At 53.1% G+C, this 25,386-nt stretch overlaps 2 protein-coding genes and 1 long non-coding RNA gene across 9 annotated transcripts in view; 1 reads left to right on the top strand and 2 right to left on the bottom strand.

Annotated features, from left to right (window-relative positions):
* LOC136370451 (SLAIN motif-containing protein-like) overlaps nucleotides 1–25,386 on the top strand; it is a 34,679-nt gene that overhangs the window by 6,683 nt on the left and 2,610 nt on the right. Inside the window, exons 2-8 of one of the 3 annotated variants that reach the window (XM_066333866.1) lie at nucleotides 1,907–2,040; nucleotides 2,722–2,871; nucleotides 5,081–5,221; nucleotides 5,769–6,086; nucleotides 7,344–7,481; nucleotides 7,563–7,863; nucleotides 8,450–9,474. In XM_066333866.1, the coding sequence (XP_066189963.1) occupies nucleotides 1,907–2,040; nucleotides 2,722–2,871; nucleotides 5,081–5,221; nucleotides 5,769–6,086; nucleotides 7,344–7,481; nucleotides 7,563–7,863; nucleotides 8,450–8,516 (1,249 nt within the window). In that variant the 3' untranslated portion in view covers nucleotides 8,517–9,474. Of the gene's footprint in view, nucleotides 1–1,906; nucleotides 2,041–2,721; nucleotides 2,872–5,080; nucleotides 5,222–5,768; nucleotides 6,087–7,343; nucleotides 7,482–7,562; nucleotides 7,864–8,449; nucleotides 9,475–25,386 lie in introns of those variants that run through there. The other 2 variants (XM_066333868.1, XM_066333867.1) reach the window with 2 other exon arrangements.
* VAMP7 (vesicle associated membrane protein 7) lies at nucleotides 10,042–24,335 on the bottom strand. 4 transcript variants are annotated; one of them, XM_066333873.1, is made up of 8 exons: nucleotides 24,296–24,335; nucleotides 19,223–19,381; nucleotides 17,763–17,820; nucleotides 16,249–16,386; nucleotides 14,119–14,209; nucleotides 13,809–13,876; nucleotides 12,647–12,739; nucleotides 10,042–11,718 (listed from the first exon to the last, which is right to left on the bottom strand). In XM_066333873.1, exons 2-8 carry the CDS (start codon nucleotides 19,366–19,368, stop codon nucleotides 11,650–11,652), a joined length of 663 nt encoding a protein of 220 aa, XP_066189970.1. In that variant the 5' UTR covers nucleotides 19,369–19,381; nucleotides 24,296–24,335; the 3' UTR covers nucleotides 10,042–11,649. The 4 variants fall into 4 exon arrangements, with proteins under 4 accessions (XP_066189970.1, XP_066189969.1, XP_066189968.1 ...); XM_066333872.1 differs by having other exon boundaries at nucleotides 19,223–19,378; nucleotides 24,296–24,334; XM_066333871.1 differs by lacking the exon at nucleotides 24,296–24,335 and adding an exon at nucleotides 22,080–22,384 and having other exon boundaries at nucleotides 19,223–19,378.
* LOC136370400 (uncharacterized) lies at nucleotides 23,395–23,891 on the bottom strand. 2 transcript variants are annotated; one of them, XR_010745170.1, is made up of 3 exons: nucleotides 23,813–23,891; nucleotides 23,603–23,768; nucleotides 23,395–23,556 (listed from the first exon to the last, which is right to left on the bottom strand). It is a non-coding gene; the product is annotated as an uncharacterized lncRNA (long non-coding RNA). The 2 variants fall into 2 exon arrangements; XR_010745169.1 differs by lacking the exon at nucleotides 23,813–23,891 and having other exon boundaries at nucleotides 23,714–23,776.

Raw genomic sequence — 25,386 nt, 5'->3', positions numbered from 1 at the left:
CTGCCCTGAGAGGTGCCTTTGGAGAGTCAGGAATATTTGCCTTCATTCCTCGGCATTTATTTTGTCAATAACAAATTAGCCTTTGGATTTTATTTTTTTTTTATTTGCATGTGGATTTGTGTGGGGGAAGAGCTTCCGTGTGAGTTGTGACTAAAGAGGCCGAGTCTGTTCCCTGAAAAAAAAATGGTTCTGGCCAGAGGCAGGGCTGGGAAGTCAGGAGTGGTGTTCAGGAGGCAGAAAATAGGGAATGATGTCCTTCTCCAGGTAACAAATGGCATTCTGAGAGCTGCTGCACGCAGAGATGCTCCATCTCCCAGCCCCCAAGTCTGGGGAGTGTTACTTTCTGCATTCCACGTTATCCCAGCCTGGATCCAGGGCAGGAGGTCAGGCAGACCTGAACAATACTGGAAATATCCCAGCTGCTGATGTTCTTGCTACAACCAGGACACCTGGCAGCTGAGAGCCCCACAGTGCTTCTGTGCATTTTAAACCCGGGTTTTCAGGAATGAGTGGGATAACCACTGACATTCCTGCCGATTTTCATCAGTTTTGTTGTGGAAATCAGTAACTGTATGGGCTGGATCTGAGCTGGCTGGGACTGGGCGAGTAACTGGAGCAGAAAGGCTCCTTGCTGCAGGAGTGGCAGAAGTTGGGAGAGAGAGGAGGAGACGCTGAAGCACAAGGAGGGTTCTTTGTCACCTGGGAGCAGTTCCTGAGGTGAAGGAGCACCGGGACAGGGAGGTGCTGGCGGGAGAGCAGCAGTTGTGTGGGTGTGTGCACGGAGGAGCTCCCACTGGGGACTTGGTGGTGCAGAGGGAGCAGCTGAAGGCTGTGCCAGCAGCTCAGCAGAGCCTCGGGAGAGGGGGAGCCTGAGAGCCAAACCCAGTGCCCACAAATCACAAAATCCCAGAAGGATTTGGGCTGGGAGGGACCTTAAAGACCATCAGCTTCCAGGTCTAGGTTGAGGTCTCACTGCCTTCTGCACCAGGGTGTTCTCCAAGTGATGTGCAAGAATTAAAAGCAGTTTCACTTTGGGATGTACAAAGGACTTATTTTTCTTTCCCCTTACAAGTTTTGAATGTGTAGCTGATTAAAATACAAATGTGGGATGTGTAAATAAAATACCCGAGTTGCTTTTGTAGCAAAGGGTTCTTCCAGCTTTGGCCTTTCTTCAGAGGAATGTCCTGCTTTGGAAATCTGGTGAAGATGCTGCTTTACACCCAATCCCTTGTAAATAATCCAGGAGTTTAAGATGATTAAATCTGTCTATCCATAAGGCTAATCCTGAGTGTCCATGCAAAGCCGTGGAGGTGTCAGAGATGTGGCAGACACTTAGGCTGGAGGAGAATTTATCTGATATTACAGGGAGGATGAGGCACAGCCATGCTTCCTGCCCGTCTGGGAACGGGAAGGGTTTATCCCTGGACTCCAGGGATGCACCTTGGGGTGTCCCAGAGCTGCTGTGAGGACACAGCCATGCCTGCAGTGCTCAACAGGTGGAACAGCCAGAGGGGTTAAACAAAAACTCCTGGAGGGAGATGACCCTGCAGCTCGAGTCAGGAGCACCTCACACCCTCACTGCCTCTCACGGTGGGGTTTTTGGAAGAGGGGAGTGGAGGGAGAGACAGGTGAGTATTCCAAGAACTTCATTTCCAGCATTGGTGCAACAGCCCAGGCTGGCACCTTGCCTTGCAGAGCCCGTGGGTTTCTCTGTGAAGCCATTGAATTTTCCTGTTATGGCAGTAAATTTTTATTTCTTAGTCATAATATACAATTTAAACTTGACTTTTTCAGTTTGGGTAACTGCCGGGTTCCTGATAGCTATACTCTACCCAATGTCCCTTTGGTGGCTGTGTGCTCTGAGTTAACCAGCATTTCTTCCTGTCTCCTTTGAATCCTTGCAAAGGCTCTACGTGTCTCCAAGGAAATCCATGGATGAGAAAACAGCCTCTCCTCTGAAATGGTGCCGGCAGGTGCTGGACAACCCCAGCCCCGAGATCGAGGCTGCCTGCAGAACCCTCATCAACAGGCTGGACCAAGGTAGGGCAGCTGCAGCCTCTGCTGCTCTGGGGGCCCTTGCAGATCTCATTCTGAGCAGGAAAAACCGAGCTTAGTGTTGTCAGGCTCTTGAATTTTTAAGTTTTGTTAATATTTGAACATATTTAAATGTAAGGAATGTGTAGAGGTAAAAGCGCGCTGCTGGGGAAGTGGGGAGAGAACCATGGAGAACTGTTCTTGCTGCTTCTTTCTGGAGAAGAACTCTTGGTGCTGAGTGTTCCTAGTGGTGATTAATCCTCCTCTGGACATCCTGCTGGATCTTCCCAGCTGCTCTTACCTGGGTGAAAAAGTTATCTGCTGCTCAAAGCTTGCAACAATGAAATATTAAACGTGAAGAAATGGTGTCGCTTGGAAACCAGGCTTTTCCTCCACTTTATCATCCCCTAAAAGCAGTTCCTGGTGGCTCTGGGCTGTGTACTGGAACTTTGTGAAATGTGTGGCTTCTTTAAAGCCAAGCTTGTCAGGAGTTACTCTTGGAATTCTTCAGAAGGGACAAAAGCAGTCAAAGGGCACGAGCAGGGGACTGGGCACTGCTACCACCAAGAACCTCTGCTGCATCATTTAATCTTGTTTGATACCTCTGCGTCTTGTTCTTGATCTTGCTCTCCATTTCCAAAATAATTTGCTAACGTTTGTGGCATTTTTTTGTATTTTTCCTTCTAGCCAGTAGATGGAAAAACCTGTATTGCAGCCCCCTGGCATCTCCCAGCGCCCATAACCTGAATTCCGAGGCAGGCTCCTGTAGCAATGCACTAAACTCTCCTGGGCACCTCAAATCGACTAACAAAGCACTACTAACCTGTGGCAGCTCAGGTATGGCATGGCACCGCAGCACTGGGCTCTTTAAAATGCAAGGAGGGTCAGGGATTGGCACAGGGAAAAGTTCTCATGGTGTTTTTCCCCTTTTCGTTCCCACCCTTCCTCACCCAGGTTTCATTTGTGTGGGAGAAAACCTTCCTTGCATTCTAAATGTCCTGTAGTGATTTCTTGGTTTGGGTTTCTCTACTTCCTTCTCTCTCTGTATATATATATTTATAAATTGTACTAATTTTAAGTGGCTTAAAATAGAAAACAGCTGTTGGGGCAAAAAATATATTGCTCTTGAATAATGTTAAGGACTGTAGATGTGATCTTTATAAAGTTACTTGGATTCAGTTTTCTGTGGAGGGTTTCTCTTGGGAATATTGATTAATGCAGGGAACAGAAAGCTGCCAAATGCTCCAGGGTAAAGCCTTTAGTTACCTGAGCGAGCAGCTAAAACAAAGTACCAAAAGTTTTCCTTGAGCCTTGTGTGTGGAGGAAGATTCCCTGCCTCAGAGGCAGCTCTTGTCTCAGCCTGATAACGCAGCTCCTCCAAAATGCTTTGGCCTGCAGCCTCCCTGTGCCTGAGGAGCCAGGAACACTCTTCCAGGAGCTCCAGTGGTTGTCCTTGGGGCAGTTCCTCCTGTTCCCAGCACAAAGGCTTTGCCTCTTGGCTCCGTTATCAAAGGACTCTGCTTTTATTTGTTTGTTTGGTGTGGAAATTGCTAAACCCTACTTTGCATGTTTCAAAACACAAAGCATGTTTAACAGTCTCCGCCTCCCAACTTGATGTTCAATGAACTTTTTCCCCCTCTCAAAGAAGAAGAAGTGTTGCCTGTGGCTGTTTTCACAGGTGCAGGTTTGTTGGTGAGGTCTGATTCTCTGCTATAAATAGAAATTAACGCTTATCTCTGTTTTGCAAACAAAAGGATGCACATAGCACTGAGGATTTTGGCCAGCTGAGTTCTGCAGGGAAACATCTCTAAGGCAATTCCTTGCTTTTCTTAGGACGTTTGGGGGGCAATCCAGGTGTCTGAGCAGCTTTTAACCCAGAACAGCTCCTGGCTGAGTAAAACCAAAGCGTCTCTGGCTTCTGGAAGGTTCACTGCAGATGTGTGGGTGAAGGGCAGGGCCAGGACAGATGAGTTCACTTCATCTCAGGTGCCTCTTCCCTGTGCCTTGTGCCAGTGCTAACACGATTTTAAACTTTCCTGTCAACCTGATTGACTCAAATCTTACTTTATTTCCAAGAAACAACAGTTTGTCTACCCTTCAAACGGAAAAATGTTTAACAGTCACTTCCCTTGAAAGCCAAGCCAACCCCTTTGACAAAACCCAGATGTGGTTTCTGTTTGAAAACCATCATCAGCTCAACTTTACTGACGGAAGAAGGAGCAGTTTTTTCCCCTCTTCGGCTATTTTTAACTAGACCTGCAATTTCAAATGCAACAACCAAACTAAACAAAGTTGGGTTGGGAGTTCTGCCTTTTAGAAAGCTGGTCTCAAGGTCCAGCTGGATTTTTAATCAGTATTGAAGCTGCTGTTAATTACGGCAGGAAACCACATCCTACAGGTGCAAGCCCTGCTCAGGATGGATTTATTTCAGCTCTTACAGTCTCTTCCTGACACCAGGAGGAAAGAAAGGGGATTTTCTTGTGGGATATCTTGACTTGGAATGTGTATTTGTGCAGCATACACCCAGATGAACCTTTAAAGTACAGCCACACTTCTGTCACTGTATTATTTAAGCATCCTGAGGCTCACAGTTTTCCTGCCGTGTTCTGAGAAGATCTGAAGGCAGGGCACCTCCTGAACACTCAACAATAAACCATTTCCCAGCAAAACTGAGCAGCCCTTTCAAACTGTGATCAAACCCAGCCAGGCAGGAAAGAGCAGCACGTTCCCAACATTATTTCTTCAGCCAGCTTGGAAGAGAAGTAACTGCTGACGTGGAAGGCACAGGTGTGAAGTTCAGGTGTAAAATGAATTTCTTACATGGGCACTGACCAAGCTGCTTCCTGCCAGTCAGCCTCACATTCCTTGTTTGAAAAGCACCTGAAAACTGCAGGTTAAAAACCATTGGAATTTCTAAATTCTTGTTTCTCACAGCTGGATCTGAAATTCCTGGGATAGATGTGCTGGATGTGAAATTCCTGGGATAGATCCCTGCAGCTCCTGGTGGGTTTGTGAGTGTCTGACTGGGTTTGTGTCCTGTCCCCAGGGTACCTGAGCATGCACTCGGCCCTGAGCTCCCAGTCCTCGGTGGACAGCGAGCTGAGCACCTCGGATGACTCCATCTCCATGGGCTACAAACTGCAGGACCTCACTGATGTCCAGGTCATGGCACGGCTGCAGGAAGAGAGTAAGTTCTGGTTGTGTGTGTTTGCCTGTTTTGAGGTTGGGTTTATTCGGGAGGTTTATTTGGTTTGATTTTGTCGGGGTTTTTTAAGTCGCTTATATATTGTCAGGCAGGAAAACTTCAGTTAAGGCATAGGCTGGTGAGGAGCTGTAAATAACCCAGGTGCCACCCAGGCAGGTGCGTTTTTATGAGAGGCAGACTTCAAATCTTTGTTTCCACCTTTGAGACGATGTGTGCAGAATGAATGAAACTAAAGGATTTAAAATTAGACTCCCTTACCTGTAAATTAGACTGCTATACTTGCCTTACCTGCTGGAGCTCGATGGCAATGTCCACAGTCTCAGGTGGGATCTGGGAGCACGTCAGGTCCCCGAATGTTAATTGTGCTGTAAATAACCAGTGCCGGTGCTGCTCCAGCTGAAGGATTCCGGGGAGGAGCCGTGTTAACCTGACTCTCCTTCCAGTGCGAAACAACTCCCTCCCAAAGCATTGCTTTGGGGTTGGGGATGTGCAGGAATCGGCACTCCCCGTGTGTCCCCCGTGTCCCCAGGCCTGCGGCAGGACTGCGCCTCCAGCTCGGCCTCCGTGTCCCGGCGCAGCTCCAGCGCCTCGCTGCACTCTCTGCGCCGCGGCACCTACAGCGACCAGGAGTTCGACGCCTACAGCCTGGAGGACGAGGACGACTGCGACTGCTCGCTGTCCCTGCGCGGCGCCCACCGCTACTCGCCGTCCCCGCTGAGCTCCCCGCGCTGCCAGTCGCCGTCCTCGGGCGCAGAGCTGGGCAGGGCCGCGGCGTCCCGGCTGCGCGCCCCGCGCAGGGCGGTGCAGAGCCCCATGCAGGAGCGCCTCAAGTACGCCAACAGCGAGGGTGAGCCGGGGAAGGGCCGGCTGGCACACACTGATATCCATCCCCCTGCAGGGCTCGGGGCTGCGGAGAGGGCAGGAAGGGAGCCGGTGGGGCTGGGGGTGAGCCCAAGGGACACGGGCTGGGTCGGGAATAGGGTGGCCTCAGGACGAGGACAGGGGTTGTTTTCTGTGCTGGGTCTCAGGATGAGGACAGGGGTTGTTTTCTGTGCTGGGTCTCAGGATGAGGACAGGGGTTGTTTTCTGTGCTGGGTCTCAGGATGAGGACAGGGGTTGTTTTCTGTGCTGGGCCTCAGGATGAGGACAGGGGTTGTTTTCTGTGCTGGGTCTCAGGACGAGGACAGGGGTTGTTTTCTGTGCTGGGCCTCAGGATGAGGGCAGGGGTTGTTTTCTGTGCTGGGCCTCAGGACGAGGACAGGGGTTGTTTTCTGTGCTGGGTCTCAGGATGAGGGCAGGGGTTGTTTTCTGTGCTGGGCCTCAGGATGAGGACAGGGGTTGCTTTCTCTGCTGGGCACACCTCGAGTGCTGTGTCCGGTTTTGACACTGAGCTGTCGTATCCAGGTGTCAGCACAGGTCACAAGGAGCAGTACACAGTATTTGTGTGGGGTGTGAACAGGCAGGGACAGGGATGCCACTTGAAAACTGCTGGGCACCAGCACCTTCTTACCACAGCTGAGCAAGTTCAACACCACTTTAGAGTAAACGTTTTAAGCCAGTTTTGAGCCCCTCACTACAAACAGGACATTGAGGGGCTGGAGTGCGGCCAGAGAAGGGAATGGGGCTGATTGTGCTCCAGTTGATCAGGCTGGAGAAGAGCAGGCTCAGAGGACACCCTACTGGTCTCTGCAACTCCTGACAGGAGGGTGCAGCCAGGTGGGGGTTGGTCTCTTGTGCCATGTCCCAAGTGAAAGGACAAGAGGAAATGACTCAAGTTGCACCAGGTGAGGTCCAGGTTAGGTGTTAGGAACAACTGTTTCCCTACAGAAGTGGTCAGGCCTTGGAGTGAGTTGCCCAGGAGGTGGTGGAGTCACTGTCTCTGGATGTGGCACTTAGGGATGTGGCTCAGGGGTGACCATGGTGGTGCCGGGTTGATGGGATCATCTCGAAGGTCTCATCCAAGCTCCGTATCCTGTGATTCCAAAACCGCTGCTGCTCACTAGAACCTAAGACCTAGGTACAGACCGCTCTGCTTGGAAGCAGATGGGTTTTTCCAGAGAGCCCTAGAGCAGCAGCAGGGGGCTGAGGCCGTGTTTGCTTGCAGAGGAGCTGAGGCACAGCATGCCCAACCTGGCCCGCAGCAGCCTGCGCGCGCTCGAGGCCGTGCGCAGCAGCCGCAGCCTGGAGTCCGACCTGCAGGTGCCCAGCAGCCGCATCCCACGGACTCAGCAGCGGTCAGCAGGTCAGTGCCACGCCTTCCACACACCTCCAATCCCCCCGGTGTCTCCAGGCAGCCCTCAGAGGTGCCCTTGTGTCCCTGCAGGTCTGACTCCCAGCAAGCTCAGGTATTCCTCGGGGGCCGCGCAGTCCCCGCTCACGGCGCGCCAGCCCGGGAAGGCGGCCCCGGGAGGCAGCTCCCTGCTGCCCGGCAGGCAGCTGGGGAAACCCTGCAGCTACACGGCTCCCGGCCCTCCAGGCCGCAAGGCACAGCTCCACACGAGCTCTCCCGGCAGCAGTTGCACTTCCAGAAGCAGCGCCGTGGTGACTGTGGCCAAAGCCCTGAAAGCGCGGCCGGCTGTGGGAGGGGTGGCCGTGCCCAAGGGAAAGGCACCGCCGTCCAGGAGGTGAGTGGGGCTCCAGACCCCCTTGGCATTGCAACAGGGTGAAAGCAGAGCGGAGGGGTGTCCCAACACTTGAATCTTTTGTTCTTGTTACTGGTTTTGTAACAGCTGTTATGCTAAAATTCAGACTTGCACGGTTAAGGGAGGTTAAAGCAATTTGGGCTTGTCATTATGATAGAACTGAGATCAGACCAATAAGCAACCAGAGCTTGTTGATCTTTAATATCCCTTTGGAGCCTTACATTGAAATGTATCTTCTTACTTTAAAAAGATGAAAAGGGGAATTTTCAGTCTCCTTATATATATCAGTACTCTGCATACCTGATTACTTTTCATGTGTTCAGTTATGTTTGCCTGAAAAAACATTTCTCTCGGACTCAGTCATGGGCTGAAGTCACAAGAGTGTTAATTTTGCTTAAGCATCCAGTAATAACAGCCACTGAGTTTCCTTAAAGTGCCTCAGGTTGGTGTTGCTCAGGGTGTGACAGCAGCACCTCACCCGTGGCAGGGAGATGCTGGTAACCCAAACCTGTGTCCACTACAGGGCTTCTCCTGGAGCTGTCCCTGACGTGTTGTTTGTCCCCCCCAGGTTCCTGCAGGCAGCACAGACCCCCCAGGCCCCCGAGGACGACTCCTGGAAGGATGGGTGCTACTGACACTGCAGAACACCTCTGTGGAGCACATCCCAGCTGGCTGGGCATGACCTCACTGGGAAAGGCCCCGAGCCCCTGTCCCTGCCACCTGCTGTACATATCCCTCATTCCTGTGCTCTCCACACCTCCCTCTGCTCTGCCAGGGCTGGGACACGCAGCTCCCACCTTCACTGAAACCTCAGTCTTCCCAGAAGACTGGAAAAGCCTTATTTCATCCACACCCCTGCTGCAGCCCGGGGAAAGGTCTACCACCCTCCCCTCCCAGGGCTGTCTGGGGGTGTCCTCTCTGTGCCAGAAGCAGCTCTGAGCTGGTGCTGTGGCAGAGCTCGTGGAGAGTAGAACTAGTGACATAGGTGTTAGATTTGAGACTTTTTAAGTCCAACCTGATGTACTCTAATATTTGTCTGGAATTCAACTGGGTTTGATTTGGTTTTTGGTTTTTTTTTTTGTTTTTTTTTTTTTTTTTTACTTCTGTATAGAATGTATTTCTGCTACTTTTTATTGTTTGGTCTAGAGCTGCAGCAGGTTTTTATAACTGTAGAACACTCTGAGCTGTCGTATCCAGGTGTCAGCACAGGTCACAAGGAGCAGTACACAATATTTGTGTGGGGTGTGAACAGGCAGGGACAGGGATGCCACTTAAAAACTGCTGGGCACCAGCACCTTCTTACCTCAGCTGAGCAAGTTCAACACCACTTTAGAGTAAACTTTTTACAAATCACCTTCCCTCACAGCTTTGTCTTGAAGTGTTGGAGCTCTCAGCTGGTTCCCAACTGCCCTGACTTTTGTAGAAGTTTTCTACTGTCTCTTCAGGATTCTGTTCCAGTGTCCTTTTCTTCAGCAAGTGCTGGATGCTACAAATACAGTCTTAGTCCAGGAAAGATGCACTGATAGCAATGTTCTCCCTGCCATCAATGTGACTTTGATAGTGTAGTTTAATAAAACGTTATGGTGCTGAAACGGATCTGCTTTATTCCAAGGGTGAGTTTTGTGCCACCACCGAGGCTCCTCCTGACAGAAAAGAGCTCTGCAAGGAGAAACAGGGCTCCAGTAAAGGCTGGTAGGATGCAAGGAGTGAGCTTTACCTTTAGTTCCTCAGGGATCAGAAGGACGAGGCGGGTGTTAGTAAATCAGGAATTCAGAGCACTCATTTCTGAAACATGCTCCTGTGGCCTGAGCAGCACCAGGAGCAGCCAGGGGAAGGTCCTGCACTGCAGAGGTCACTTGTGGCCGGGGAAAGAGGAAGAGACAGTTGTGCCCACAGTGCTGTGAGGGGCCCAGGAGTGTTCCTCCCCGGCTCACACCGAGCCATCTCCCTTCAGCTCCCAATATTCTCCATCATCCCAAGCCCTGGCTCATACTGTTAAAATGCAGCTTTGCCTCAAACTAAGATAACAATCAGCAACTCCAACAGTTTCTCCCAAGTCCAAGAGGAAATCCAGCTCTGTGAGCCTGCTTCCAAAACCTCCCCCTCCATCAGCACAGAGCATTCCCACGGTAGGTTTTCCACAAAACTGCAGAACTCTGCTTTCTGTACAGGAATTTAATTGAAATCAAGGTAATGGGGTTTTTTACACTAATGCCTCAGTGCATCCTTGAGAAGGAAAGATTCTCTTTAAAAATTATTTGTACATAAGACAAGAAATCATCCAAATGAACATGGCAACAGCAGGATCCCTAGAACATGCACAGCTGGACCTGGGGCTGCAGGAGCAGGAGCTGCTGGGAGGGGGCTCCAAGCTTCACATTCACAGCAGAGGAGCAGGTGCCAGTGGCCACTGGCACTGTGTGGACATCAAGATCCAATCACCCTCGGTCAAACTTCAGCCCAGCAGAAGACAAATCCAAAGGAGCTGCTGTTTCTGGGAGAAGCCTGGGCCCTGCTGGGTCATCACACAGAGCCATGTCCCCACCCCACCAGTGTCACCAGGACACCGTGGCACCAGCCTCATGCTCCAGCTCAGGCACCAAAAGAACCCTCCCCTCCCTCGACTGCCCTGTGCCAAAAGCAGATTCCTTCCCCCCTGAAGGGTGTTCCCATGTTTTCCCTGGGAAAGGAGCCCATCAGCTCCAGGATGTGTCCCAGCCCTTGCCCAGCCTCAGCAGCTGCAGCTCCTCAGCCTGGCCTGGAGATGTGCAGCTGGCCAGAAACAGCGCCCCTGAGCCTGCATTTGGTTACCAGCCTTGGGTTTGGTTTGAAATCCTCCCAGAGGAGAACCTTCATCCTCTGGCAGAGCCTTCCTCCCTCAGACCTTGGAGAAAGTCACCAGCCACCAACTCCAACCCTCCTCTGCCCTCCGGTTCCAGTGCACACCTTCCAGGAGAAGCACAAGCAGCAGCAGCTCCTGACACCTTAGCAAGCCAGATTGGCCCCAAATTCACCACAGCCAGTGCCAGAATTGTATTCATTGCAGTCCACCCTCCGAAGAGGAGCAGGAGAAATCATCTGTGAGAAAGCAGATCCAGAACCGTGTGCACCCGTCCCCTTCGCTGTGTCCGTTCAGCCTCCAGCCCAGGGGGGGATGAGGAAGAAGTGAGGATGAAGAGGCAGCACACGCTGAGGTGACCCCACCCCCTGCTCCTGCCTGCAGGATCACTGCACAACAGGGACACGTCCCCAGCAGCAGCACCTCCACCTGAGAGGGCACAAAGCCCAGACCCCATTTGTTCCTACCAGGGTGACACCGTGACCCCCTGTGCTGCAGCACTGGGAGCCAACAGATGTGGCCAGATGTGCAGGAGAGGTGCTCTGGGAACCCAAACCCACCTGTCCCCATTAGTTTGGCTGAGCCCAGCCTGAAGCCCCTCTGTGACAGCTCCATCCCAGGTGGGACAGCTGCAGCCACTCGTGTCCCCAGCCAGGGGAGGCCACACGGACACGGGGCCAGCGTGCACAGAGCCCGCTGCAGGGGTGGCATTGGGACAGCAAAAGGAACACCAAAATCCTTTCAAGTAATTCACCCAGCCCACTCTGGAGGTCACAGCTGCAGGAGCAGCCACGGCTGGGTCTGTCTGGGTAAGGCAAAACGTCTCAAGTCCTGGAGGGAAGGGACACGGGAGGTGGCAGTGGTGACGGGCTGGAGTCACTCTGGAGGGTCCTTCACACTCTGCCTCATCTCCTGGGGAGCAGCTCCAGTTACTTCTGCACACAGCTGGGCCAGGCCAGGCCCCCACACACGGCCGACAGGATGATGTACAGGATCACCTGGGGAGGGAGAAGGGGAATGCCACAGGGAGTGAGGGATTCCCAGCGTGCACTGACTGCCACAGCACACACCTGGAAACCCCAGATGGTCAAAACCTTGAAGAACCTGTCCAACACTCTCCTGTCCCTCCACAGCCCTGCAGCTCAGCACTGTCCCCATGGAGGTGACAAAGCACTTCCCACCCTGACGCTGCAGTTGCTCCATCCACAGTCCTTACAGGGGAACTGTCACACCAAAAAAAGCCACTTCAGAGTCACAGAATGAGATCCCACCAAGACTGAGGGCTAAAAAGCCACCACAGCTGAAGCAGGACACCTCAGCTGCTCCTGGGCAAGCAGGAGCAGGTCCTGGACACAGTGCTCCCATCTCTCAGAGGGTCACAAAGATTGGGGAAGACCTCCATGGAGTCCATCAAATCCCCCCACATCCACTAAACCACGTCACAAAGTGCCACTCGTTTTCTGAGCACCTCCATGGTGAGCCCTGCACTGCCCTGGGCTCCATCTCTCTGTCAGGGAAAGAACTTTCCTCATCCAACCTGAACCCCCCCGATGTAACCTGAGCCCATTTCCCACTTGTCTGGGAGAAGGGATCAATCCCCACCTCATCACAACCTCCTTCCAGGTGCTTGTAGAGCCACAAGGTCCCAACCTCATCACAACCTCCCTCCAGGTGCTTGTAGAGCCACAAGGTCCCAACCTCATCACAACCTCATCACAATCTCCTTCCAGGTGCTTGTAGAGCCACAAGGTGCCCCCCTGGGCCACTCCCTGCAGTTCTGAGTGCCCAGGCACTTCACCCTCTCCTCACACAACCCAGCAGGAGTGTCTGGGCCTGGCTGTGCCCCCCTGGGCAGACACAGGTGCCAGGAGGGTTTGGTGTTTGCAGGGCTCAGCCTGGCACAGCAGCTCCAGGCCCCACACTTACAATAGACACGATGATGATGACGATGGTGAGCTTGAGGTTCTTCATACACATGGCTCGGGCAAGGTTCCTGCTGGTGGTTTTGAAAGTGACTGACTGCAAAAGAAACCAAGGAAAATCCCAGGATGGACTGGGCTGGAAGGGACCTAAAGCTCATCCCATTCCAGCAGTGCCATGGCAGGGACACCTTCCACTGTCCCAGGTTGTTCCAAGCCCCATCCCCACTGAAGGATATTCCATCCCTTCATTTCCCTGAGCTCTCCAAAAGCCAGCACTCCCTGGGACAGGTCCTCCATGAGCTCAGCCCAGCTGCTGAAGAATTCCAGTCCCCTTCCCTAAAGCTTGAGCTGAGCTTTCAGCCCTGCCACCATCTGAGGACAGGGAACCCCTGGGAGCTCCAGGACTGTTCCCTGCTGGATAAGCTCCAGCCAGCTCTGCTGCCCCTCCAAAGCAGGAGGGCTTGGGGACAGCTCAGGGATCCCCACAGGAGCTCCTGGCACTCTCCCAGCCTGAGGACTGGATGCCACAGGAGCTGGGCACCAAGCCAGGATGCTGCAGAGGAGGATGCTGAGCCAGGGCCAGGGATTCCCAAAGGAAAGACAAAAAGCTTCCAGAGTGCACAGCACTTTGCTAGATAACTGTGCTTTATAATTACATTAATTTGGGGTTTTTTTAGTTTTCACTTCCTCAGAAACACTCTAAGAAACTCCAGAGTCTTTAAAGATCATTTAGATACAACACAACTCAGCTTTTTTAATTTAAAATCAGCCACACTTTCCCTGCTGGTATCAGAACAACTCCACAGATGCACATTTTCCAGTTTATTTGCATCCAGCTGCCTTCAGCCCAGGCTGCCAGGGAAGAGTAAACTGTGATTTTCTCTCTCCTAACACTGCAGATAATGAGAGGGTTTTCCCCACCTCGGGCACTACAAAGGATGAGGACAGGGATGGAACGCCTGTGGCACAGGGAGCAGGGGGAAGCTGGATCTTTCCCAAACTGGGATGCAGCTGGGAAACAGCTTGAAGGAGGGGGAAGGACTCCCTGCAGGTCTGGATTCTTCTGTGTCCCTTTGAGTGTCTCCAGGTGCTGTCCCCACCTCCCTGCTCCCAGACAAGTAACACAGGACACAACTTCCCCACTTCCAGGAGTTCCTCAGACTCACCGAATCCACGAGATTCTCTGTTTTATCAATCAGCAGCTCCAGCTTCTCTCCTCTTTGTGCCACGAGGTCTGGAGAAAGACAAAAAAAATCCAGCTCTGAAGGTGAAATCCCAGGGCAAAAAGCTGCTCCCAAGCCACAAGCTCCTGGCTGCAGCTTCCAGCCTTCCTGGGCTAACCAGGGAACAGCCTCCCATCACAGACTGAATTCTGGACAATTCCACGGCTCACCCTCTGTTTGGAATGGTCAGATTTGGCAAGACCCAAGCCCAAAATCCCCCAGGTCAGAGGGCATTTCCCGGGGGCAGCAGTACCTATGTTCCGGACCATGATCCCTTTGAGCTCATCGATCTGGGCTTGTGTCTCTGCCACCTGGTCCGGGCCCTTGCTCTCCGAGTGGTATTTCTGCAACACACAACAGGGAACAGGAGCCTCAGAAACCAGGGCCCAGGGAAAACAGGAGCCTCGAGAAGCCAGCGGTTTGGGAATGCCCCAGCAGGGGTTGAAGGTGGCTGGTTTGAGTGGCCTTTGCTCTCCCCAAAGGGATGGAGCAGCCAGGAGCCAGCCCATGTCCCAGAGGATGTCCCCTGTCACCTCCTGGGCACAGCTGAGCCCTCAGTGACAACTCTGCTGCTGCCAGCCCCCGGCTGTGTTATCCTGAGCACCATCCCTCCATTCCCTTCACTAGTGACAGGGACTTCTCTCAGACTGTCCCCCTGTTTGGGGCTCCCAGGGATCCTTTGGTGGCTGCACAGCTCGGCCTGGGTGAGAGCAGCACAAACCAACAGCAGGTGAAAGGAGCCTGAGTGTTTGCAAAACCCAAGGCCCAGTCAGCATCAGGGAACTGGGCTCTGCCATTCCTGCACGGATTTTAACTCACTGTTCCCATCACGACAGCTCTGCTCCATAACCACCCACGTGGCTGCTTAAATCCTGATTTTCTGCTGGTTAAAGAGTTCAATTTCTAGAGTCTGACACTGCCACCCCACCCTGGGAAGTCACAACTCACAATGACAGCACCAAATCCAGCAGCTCCTCCACCTCCACCTTCTCCTCAGGGGCTTCCCAGGAGGTTTCAGACCTGCCACTGTCAGAGCTGGGCACTGGTTTCTCTGGAAGCACAGCCTCCCTCTCCAGGATTATCTGAGTGCTGCACTTGAGCTGGATCTGTGGCTCACACAGGAACCCCCTGGAGAACATCCCTGCTCCTGCAGCCCAGGAGTGTCAGCCCTCACAGCCCGAGGGATCAGGGCAGGGAAGGGCTCTGCCCCAGCTGACCCCAGCCATGAGGAAAAGCTCAGGCAGGCAGCTCCTCCTGGCCTAAGGGAGATGGAAAGGCTGAGGTTTTAGAGGAATATCGGCCCCATGGCTCTGAAGACAGCCTGGCTTTTCTGATAACGCAATTCCAGCTTATTCCAGCCCTGAAGAGCTTATAAAGTGATGAGCCAGCACTCTGGGTAGTTTCAGCCCCCACGTGTCAAAGCCTGGTGGAGAGGAAGAATCCTTCCCCAGTCACAGGAAATTAATCCCACTTGTTATGCACTGGCATTGTTATTCCTTGCTCTCCCCCTGCTGTGGAAGCCACGGAGCAGCTCCTGGAATGAGCTCCCATGGCTCTCCCTGCTCCAAACCACCTGCACAGCCCCAAATTCCAGTGCAAACTTCAGGCAGCGACAGCACAGGTGAAAATCCTCCCTCACCCTGCAGCCACCACACAACTGCCAGAGCTGGGACTGGTCTAGAATTCCCACCCTGGGGAGAGTTTTGCTGTCCCCTGCCCCTCCTCCTGCAGCTGTGACACCCCCAAACCTGGCCCTTTCCATGGGATAGGCAGGAAAAGGGCCAAGCCCTCCCTGGAGAACAGCTCAGCAGAGCCCTGAGAGCCTCCCACCCCACGGGCACAGCCCCACCACACGCTGGGTGATACCTCAAGTTTTAGTTTTCCTGTTTTTCAGACTCTGTACTGCCTTAGTGTGTGCCTCTGAATTTTATATAAAGTGTTAGCCAGTTCTCCTCACGGCTCAGTCAGACAAAACACTCCTTTTCCCCAGCCCCAGAACCAAGGACACTGCTGCAGCTTCAGGCCCAGGAAATACAAACAACAGTTTATAACAGTGACTGGAGGAGAGCGATTTGTGAGGACGGGACTTCGTTACCTGAAGCTGTAATTGGACAATTAACCCCAATGTGTAAATGGACCAAAACTTATAAAAGTGTGAAAACTCGTGACCATTGTGGGCAGAGCCCTGGCCAGGCTCTTGCACTGCCCAAGGTGGATCCTTGGAAGGAAATCCCTCCTTTATTCCTTTAACCCTGCCCAGCCTCCCTTCCAAAGGTCAGCCTCTTCAGCCGTGGTGGGGACAGCCCTAAAGCCACCACTCCCAGGACTCCAAGGGACACCTCAACCCCCCCAAACCCCATCCAGGAGGAGCCCTGGGGCTCACCAGCTGAGCAGCCAGCACGGAGGAGAACTCGCTGTTCATGGCGTAGGGCAGCGCGGTCTGCGCCCGCGAGCCGTACGTCGTCTGGAAACGCTTCTTGATCTCGTTCAGGAAGGTGAAGGCTCTGGAGCGCTCGAAGTCCTGGGAGCAGAGAGCAGGGAATGTCAGCAAGAGCAGCCTGGAGGGGCTGCAGCTCCCAGCCTGAGTGCCCTGGCTGCCTGTGGCACGGTGTTCGGGGTTAGGTTTGTCCCTCTTTCACTCTAAAGGATTTTTTCACCGTAAGTTAACAAGGAGATCAAATATTGGATACTGAAACAAAGAAGTGGCTGAAATCTGACTGGGGAGATTTTTTCTTTATCTGCCAGAGAAGGGTAACTGCCTTCTCTGATAAGAAACCAGCTGTTAAAAACCTGGTGGAGCAGTGCTGCTTATCAGATGGGGCAGGGTTGTTATCTCTGGTCATTCTTCCACTGCCCCCATGGGGACATCTCCTGGTAATGGGCCATTAAAGCTCACCAATGACATCACACATTACGTCATCAGTGTTCCTTATCTCCTGTTAATGGGCCATTAAAGCTCACCAATGACATCACACATGACATCATCCCATTCTAAGATGCTCTACCCAGGGAGGAGGAGCCAAACCATCTTCACCCAGATAAAAAGAAACCACAAGTGTCCCCAGACATCCAGTGTTCCCAGAGGACTCCCAAAGGAAGACTGGACCCATCTCTGGACCCTTTGGTTCCACAGGACCATCTCTGCTCCCAACAGGACCACATCTGCCACTCCAGGAGGGCTTTGGGCTGTTCCCACACCCTGACCAACAGGGAGTCAGGCTGTATTTCTGACTCTGTCAGAGTCTTTCTAGGATTTATTATTTGTGTGTTTGCTTGCTTATTCTTCTGTACTACAACATTTGTATTTTTAATATCCTCAGTAAAGAACTGCTACACCTATTCCCCAAATCTTTGCCTGACAGCCTTTTAATTGCAAATTTATAACAATTTGGAAAAGGGGAGGAGGGAGGCTTACATTCCAAGGGAAATTCCAATATTTCCTGGCAGATACCTGTCTATCTAAACCCAGGCACATGGTGGCACAGCCAGGGCTGTGCCAGCTCCACTCCTGCACTGAGGGGGAGGATCTTCTTCAGCACTCCCAGAATTCAGGAGCACTGGGCGAGTTCCACTGGCAACTGGAATGGTCTCTGCACCTCCAGCCCACTGCACTGAGACACTGGGCACGGCAAGAACCTCACCCCAAAAGTCACAACCCTGCAAGGTGCCTCCCATGGCAGGGGCTGGAATGGGATGATTCTGAAGGCCACTCCCAACCCAAACCATCCCACAACTCCCATTTGAGCTCCAGGCTGAGTTCCAAGCTGTAACGGAGGTCACAGTAGCTCCAGTGGGAGAAAAGGCACCTCGGAGCAGCCCTCACTAATTACTGCTATACGGAAACCAAAATCCCCAAATTCCCCAGGGCCTACCTGTGGCTGTGTCCCCAATACTCACATCATCTGTGATGCACAGGTAAATGATCCTGTCCTGGCAGATGTAATGGAACAGGTAACTGCAGGGAATGGAAAGGAGGAAACAGGACGTTAGTGGAAGCTGCCACGTTTCCAGGATTTCATTTTCCAGAAGCCACCGGTGCCTGTGGGGCCTTTGGGGGCTGGCAAGAGAAAATCCCAGTTATTCTGTGGAGCTGGCACAGACAAACATGTCCCAGATAAATGTCCAGGGAATTACAGGGGAATGAGGCTGGGGGCACAGGTCTCTGCCCTGAAGGTCTGTTCCCACAAAAAACGACAAAAATCCTTGCACATCCACAACTCTCCTGGAAGGAGTGAGGTGAAACTTGTCACCCTGCAGACTCCTCAGAGAGTCCCAGAAGGATCTCAACAGCAGAGAGAGAGAAACCCAAGAATTCCTGATGCCAGAGGGCTGCTTTTCCTTGGAGATCTACACAAAAGACACAGAAGTTCTTCTTAAAAACAAAAAGAACTCATGAAACAAATTTAAGGCGTTCAAAGTAACTCAAGTTTTCCCCATTTCACAACAGGATAAACTATCTTGGACAGAATCCAGGGAGTTTTTTAGCCTGCAGGCTGGGACCCTGGAGAGGCAGAGGATCCCTGAGAGGCTCCAGACAGGAGGAACAACTCCCAGTGCTCATCGAGCTTCACAGCTCTCACATTCTGCCCAGGTACCTCCAAAAATGCACCACAGACCTCCTCAAACTCAACTCTTCAGCTGGCTGAACAGCACTCGAGGCAGAATTATTTCATTTCACTTAAAGGAGCAACTTAGAATATTAAAATTTTAATTTATTAAAAAAAAAAAAAAGAAAAAAAAAAGTTGGAATGAGCTCCAACACCTCTAAATTTGTGATTTCCACAGTAGTTTTCATTTGTTCCCATTGACTCACCCACCTCCCAGGAGCAGAAGTTCCAAGCACCTACTCCTGTCCTACCAACACTGACCAAGGATTCAGAGAGCTGGAAAAATCCTGGGAAGAGCCCCCCCTTGTTCTGGGGCAGCTCAGAATGACTTCATGTGATCTGTGAGCACAGCTTGTCTCAAAGCCCCCAGGAAGGGTGACAGTTTTACCTAAAGCCACATTAAAGGTTCAGAAAATCCAGGGGAAGCTGCCAGAAGCCAAACTCCAAAGATTCCACAGCTGGGCTCCCTCCAGCTCACTTCTGAATTGTATAAAACCTGAATTGTTAAAAAATTGTTAATTTTGCATCAATTGCTTTGTGCTGCTGCCGGAGCTGAACTCAAATCCTGGTTATGCTGCTGAGTTCTGGGGGACAGGAGCAGCTACTGAGCCAGTGGCATGTTCCATCAGATGGGATTTTGGATGGAAAAAAACCTGCAGAATCACAGAAAATCCCCCAAACACAGCCAGTTTCTTCCTGTCCTCATCCCTCCCCACAAGACCCCCGGACCCAAGGAGAGGGGTTACTCACTTGCCATGGGAATAGGTCAGCTTGTTGTTCTCGGATGGGATTTTGGCCAGGATCTGCTCAGTCACCTCCAGGAAGTTCCCTCCACACCAGGCGTGTTTGGCCAGGATGGTGGTGCCCCTGGCCACGACAGCAAACAGGATGGCCATGGCTGCTCTCCTGCTTGGGGACAGAACAGGGCTGACATCAGCAGCTGGCACAGGGACCTGGACACGGCCAGGACACCACGACCACAAAGTTCTCTCAACCTTTTAGGTTCTGCTCATGACGACACAAAACCCTCCAGAAAATAAGGTTTTTTATCACCTCTGTGCCCTGTGAAGGTGACAAAGCTCAGGCTCCTGAGAGGCTGTGACTGCCTCTGGATCCCTGAAAGTGTCCAAGGCCACCTGGGATAGCAGAAGGTGTTGGGAGCTGGATCTGGATGAGCTTTAAGCTCCTTTCCAACCCGAACCATTGTGGGATTCCCTAAGTCTCCAGAGCTGGAAAAACATCCCTGCTGCCACAGAAAGGGACACTCACAATCAGCTCAAGTATCAGCACATTAATCTACGGCCAGAGCCAGATCTAACACATGGAGCACATGTCAGAGCCCAGCTGGGGCAGCTGCCCTGCTCATCCTGCACATCCATAAGCCTCTTTTCTGCTTAGGAAGGACTTAAGACGACTTTGGACCCTGCAAAACCCAAAAAATCTCATTTTTCATTTTGGACTTAGGCCCTACTCATTACCTGCTCTGTTCTGTTGTCTCGAGTGATCTGGCAAGACCACAGACCTATCTCAAATCCCTCAGGAGACCTCTCTGGGAACAGCCACGGAGCAGGAGTGGTGCCTGAGCTTGTGGATCCAGACTTGCCATCCCCCTGGCACTGCCTGGTGAGAATTAGGGATCTCTTCTGGATGAATGAGGCCATGGAGGAAGATCCAACCACCAGCCCAGCAGGGCTCACCTGAGCTCCACAGATCAGGGCTTGGCCAGCACCTATCAGGGCATCTCCAAACCTGCCACGGGTCTGAGCCCGGCATTGGAGGGGAAAAGGATAAAGTCATGGATTTATTCACAGCACAGACTGCTGGAAGGGACCTCAAGACCATCCCCATGGGGAGACACCTTCCACCACCCCAAGGTGCTCCAAGCCCCATCCAACCTGGCCTTGGGCACTGCCAGGGATCCAGGGGCAGCCACAGCTCCTCTGGCTGTTGGGGCTGCCCTTCCCTCTGCTGTGAGCAGCACTTTATGTGACTTATCCAAGGTTTAGTTTTCTTTCACCCTCATGAACTCGGTGGGTTTGGTTTCTGCCTCGGCTGCTCTTCACCTGGAGGAGCTGCCTCCTGCAGGAAGCTTCCAAGGAATTGCTTATTCCTTTATGTTTCAGCTGTGAGGAATCTCCCCTTTGGCTCATTTTCAGGCTGAAATGTTCCTGTCTTGAATAACACTGTGACTAAGCCCAGGGAATTCACTGCACCCTCTGGTCCCTCCAGAGGCTTTGGCCAGGGCTGCCCCAGGCCCGTGGAGCAACACCTGGGATCACAAACACCACTAAGCCTCTGGAGCAACCAGGGCAGTGTCCAGCACCAGGACACTGCTGTCACCTGCCCCTGCCGTCACCCAGGAGACCCAGGAAGGAGCAGCTGCACCAGAAAACATATCTGCCATAACCAGCTGAAACTCAGGGTACAGAGCCCACAGACACTGACACCTCAGTTCCCTGAGCAGAACAAATGCAGCTCCAAACTGAGCACTGTAAAGTGGTTTAGGCAATTCCTACAAATCTCTGTTGCTTTAATGTCGGATATTGGTGGAACTCACATCCCTGTGAGGTGACACTTCAGCAGTAGCAGTGAGGTGACACTCACTGGCACTGCAGGATCCCACAGTCCTCAATTCCCTGAGCTCGTGGCTCTCACCTCCCTGGATTCACAGCCCTCATCTCCCCAAATTCAGTCCTCAACTCCTCGAGTTCACAGTCCCGGCTCCCCAAATTCCTGCCCTCACAGTACTCAGGAGCTCTGCAGTGACACCAGCCCCAGCTTAGAGCAGAGTGAAGGGTTAAATGAAGTACAAGCGATTAACAAGGAGCATTTTTCTCCCTGAGCAGCCCCGTACCAGCCGTGTGTTACTCCTGCTAGTAACACAAATCTGTTAAACTGCTACAGAACGTCCTTCCTCAGCCCTTACAGGAGCCAGGAATGAAATCCCTTTAAACCAACCCCTCTGCAGAGCTTTTTTCTGTCTGAACTTACAATATGACACAGCTGGAAGCAGCCAAGATCAACCCTTCCGAAAAGACACTGCAAGATGCATGAGCTGCTGTATGAAGTCTCTCTGAAGGGTCCTAAAAACACAGAAGGGTTTGGGTTGAGAGGGACCTCAGAGCCCACCCAGTGCCACCTCCTGCCACGGGCAGGGACACCTGCCACAATCCCAGGGTGTTCCAAGCCCCATCCAGCCTGGGCTGGGACACTTCCAGGGATCCAGGGGCAGCCACAGCTGCTCTGGGCACCCTGTGCCAGGGAACAATTCCTGCCCAATACAAGGCACGGGAAAAAGGCACGGGAAAAACTCTCACGGAACATCAGAAACACAGGCTCAAGTCTCCAGCAGCATGTTTAAAACTCCTGTAAGGATGATTTACTGTTTTCCAGCAACTCTTCTGGCCCAGAAGATCCCCAGCTCAGTGCCAGTGAGCCACAGAAGGTCCCTGCCTGCACCTCCAGAAATCCTCTTACAGAAAGCAAAGGGCACCACGCTGCTGTTTAAGGGGAGGTGTTGCAACCCCGTGAGTTGCAAACTGGCACAAAAAAGAGATCGTTAGAGCAGGGTGAGCTCAGCAGAAACCAGCCCAGGCTTCCCTCTAACCTCTGCTGGGCAGCTGGAAAAATCTTTATTTCATTACAGAACATTCCACTGTGAAGCTGTGGGGATCTCCTGCTCATTTTGAGCCTGAGAATCATGACATTTGTGCTCCAGCTTATCCCAAGTTCAGCCTCCCTTCTGCACGGCAGTTTACTTCACTGCATCACTAGGGAAATAAATCACCAAGGAAATGGACCCACGTGGTTTTCCAGCCCCATCAGCTTTCCTGGAAGCAGCACTGCAGGGTTTGGAGGGGGGTGAGGACACACAACACAACGGTGATTGAGCAAGCAGCTCTCTAAAAACGGAACATGTGTAGCCCAAAGCATGGGATCAGGGAATTGTTTAGGGTGGAAAAGCCCTCCAAGACCTGCTGGGAAAGGTGAGACTGGAAAAGCCTGGCAAGAGACACTAAAAATCTAACCCCTGTGAGTGAACTGGGAATGAGAGCTGGTTTAAAATCTACCCCCTGTGAGTGAACTGGGAATGAGAGCTGGTTTAGAATCTACCCCCTGTGAGTGAACTGGGAATGAGAGCTGGTTTGAGCTGTACACGGCAGGGACACAGCACTGAGCTGGGTGAGAACAAACCAAGGGGCTCCAGGGAGTGGCCCCAAGGGTCCGGGAAAAGGGAGATAAGAGAAGCATCTTTAGAGTTTAGGATCCAGAATGATGTGGTCACAGAGCAGCTCTCACAGGCTGTGTGCAGAGCCTGGAGGGTTTGTATCTCGGGCTGCTTGGTCGCTGTAAATCAGAATATTCAGCCCAGGCTGGGGGCTGGGGGCTGTCCCTGTCACCCACGGCCCTGGCAATAAACCCACGTGTTTCTGTGTCCCAGGTTTGCAGAATTCCCCATCTCTGTCCTCCAGGGATGCTCCTACACACATCCACAGGGCTTTTAATTCCCTTCAGGGCTGGACAGCCCTTTCCAGGTCAGAATGTCCCCAGTGTCCCCCCAAACCTCCCTGGCACAGCTGTGTCCTGTCATCCTGTTGCTATTCCCTGGGAGCACCCCCTGCCAGCACTGTGATTAATTAATTAACTAATTAAGCCACGCAAGTGCGACATCCATGACGCCATCCACACCGGTAACACGCTGTTAATACACGGGTAACACCCCAAAAACACGCCAGTAACACACTAATAACAAAAACCCCAGTAACACACCAGGAACATCCCAATAACCCTAATAACGCTAATACCCCCTGCTAACAGGCCAGTGACATGCTAATAACACCCCAGTAACACGGCAATAACACTCCAGTAACATGGCAATAACAGGCCAATAACATACTAATAACACCCCAGTAACATCCCAGTAACACATCAATAAGGCACCAGTAACATACCAGTAACACGGCAATAAAACACCAGTAACACATCAATAACATCCCAGTAACATGGGAATAAAGCCCCAGTATAACACACCAATAAGGCACCAGTAGCACCCCAGTAACAGGGCAATAAAACACCAGTAACACCTCAGTAACACCCCAGTAACACGGGAATAAAGCCCCAGTATAACACATCAATAAGGCGCCAGTAACACGCCATAACACTCCAGTAACACGGCAATACCAGGCCAGTAACAGGTTAATAACACCCCAGTAACAGGGCAATAAAGCCCCAGTATAACACATCAATAAGGCACCAGTAGCACCCCAGTAACAGGGCAATAAAACACCAGTAACACCTCAGTAACACCCCTGTAACACGGGAATAAAGCTCCAGTATAACACATCAATAAGGCACGAGTAGCACCCCAGTAACATGGCAATAAAACACCAGTAACACCTCAGTAAAACCCCAGTAACACGGGAATAAAGCCCCAGTATAACACATCAATGAGGCGCCAGTAACACGCCATAACACTCCAGTAACACATCAATACCAGGCCAGTAACATACTAACAACACCCCAGTAACAGGGCAATAATACCCCATTCCACACACCAATAACACCCCGTAACACCTCAGTAACACCCCGTTACACCCCAATAACAGCCCGCTCACCCGCTGTGTCCCCGCTGCCGAGCGCGGCCTCCTCCGGCAGCGCCTGCCGGGCCTGGGGCTGTGCCCGGCCGGACCCCGGCACCGAACCCGCGGGACCGAACCCGCGGTACTGAACCCTCGGTCCCTGACCCCCGGTCCCGAACCCCCGGTACCGAACCCCCGGCCCAGCCCAGCCCAGCCCGGCCCGGCCCGGCCCGGCGCGGCTCACCGGCGCTCCCGGGCCCCGCTGCGGCCCCGCCCGGCCCGGCCCGGCCCCGACGTGTTTCCGGCCGCGGGGCCGCCGGGAGCCGGAACCGCCGGGAGCCGGAACCGCCGGGAGCCGGAACCGCCGGGAGCCGGAACCGCCGGGAGCCGGAACCGCCGGGAGCCGGAACCGCCGGGAGCCGGAACCGCCATGGCCGGGACCGGGACCGGGACAGGGACAGGGACAGGGAGCGCGCTGGAAACCGTGAGGGACACGGGAGCGGGGGTCGGGATCGGAGTCGGGATCAGGGTCGGGGACGGGATCGGGATCAGGATTGGGGTCGGGATAGACATCGGATCAGGTCGGGGACGGGATCGGCATCGGGGACGGGATCAGGGTCGGGGACGGGATCGGGATCGAGGACGGGATAGACATCGGGATAGGGATCGGAGACGGGATCGGGGTCGGGGTTGGGATCGGGGTCGGCATCGGGATTGGGATTGAGATCGGGATCGGGATCGGGGTCAGGGACGGGATCGGCATCGGGGACGGGATCAGGGTCGGGGACGGGATCGCGATCGGGATCAGGATCGGGATAGGGATCGGGGTCGGGATCGGGGTCAGGGACGGGATCGGCATTAGGATCGGCATCAGGGTCGGGGTCGGGGTCGGGATTGGGATGGGGTCGGGATCCGAGGGCTCTCCCTTCCAGGAGGCAGAGCCGGGCCCGGGCCGTGCTCCCGGGGAGAAGCCGTCTCACGCCGTGCCGAGGGAGGGTTGGATGTGTTATTAGGGGAAATTCCCGGTGGGATGGGGCTGTCCGGCCCCGGCACGGCTCCCGGGGCAGTGCCCGGCCCCGGCGGGATTTCGGAGCACTGTGAATGTGGGGATTTATTAAAGTCTCCCCCGGGAACGTGGGTGAAGGGTGGCCTCCCTCGGCAGTGCTGGGGAATGGTTGTGCTCGGTGCTCTTGGAGGCTTTTCCGACCTAAAAGATTCCGTGCTTCCACGATTCCGTCATTCCCAAGCCTGGCTTGGCCACAGGACACCCTCAGGTGTGGTGGGGTGGCACTGGCATCGGGACAAATCCTGTCCTGGTGCCTTCAAGGCTCCTGT

The sequence above is a fragment of the Sylvia atricapilla genome, chromosome 21 (genome assembly GCF_009819655.1).
Source record: "Sylvia atricapilla isolate bSylAtr1 chromosome 21, bSylAtr1.pri, whole genome shotgun sequence".
NCBI lineage: Eukaryota > Metazoa > Chordata > Aves > Passeriformes > Sylviidae > Sylvia > Sylvia atricapilla.
Note: the sequence above shows the minus strand (reverse complement) of the source record. Positions and strands in the feature narration are given on the sequence as shown.

Bases quoted from the DNA above. Each gene is read 5' to 3' on its own strand.
- VAMP7 (XM_066333871.1), bottom strand. From the start codon at position 22,174: ATGATTCTCAGGCTCAAAATGAGCAGGAGATCCCCACAGCTTCACAGT. The intron at 16,387-17,762 runs GTGAGTATTGGG...CTCTGCTCCCAG, and splicing joins ACCTGTGCATCACAGATGAT to GACTTCGAGCGCTCCAGAGC. The intron at 11,719-12,646 runs GTAAGTGTGGGG...CTCCCTCCCCAG, and splicing joins TCATCATCATCGTGTCTATT to GTGATCCTGTACATCATCCT.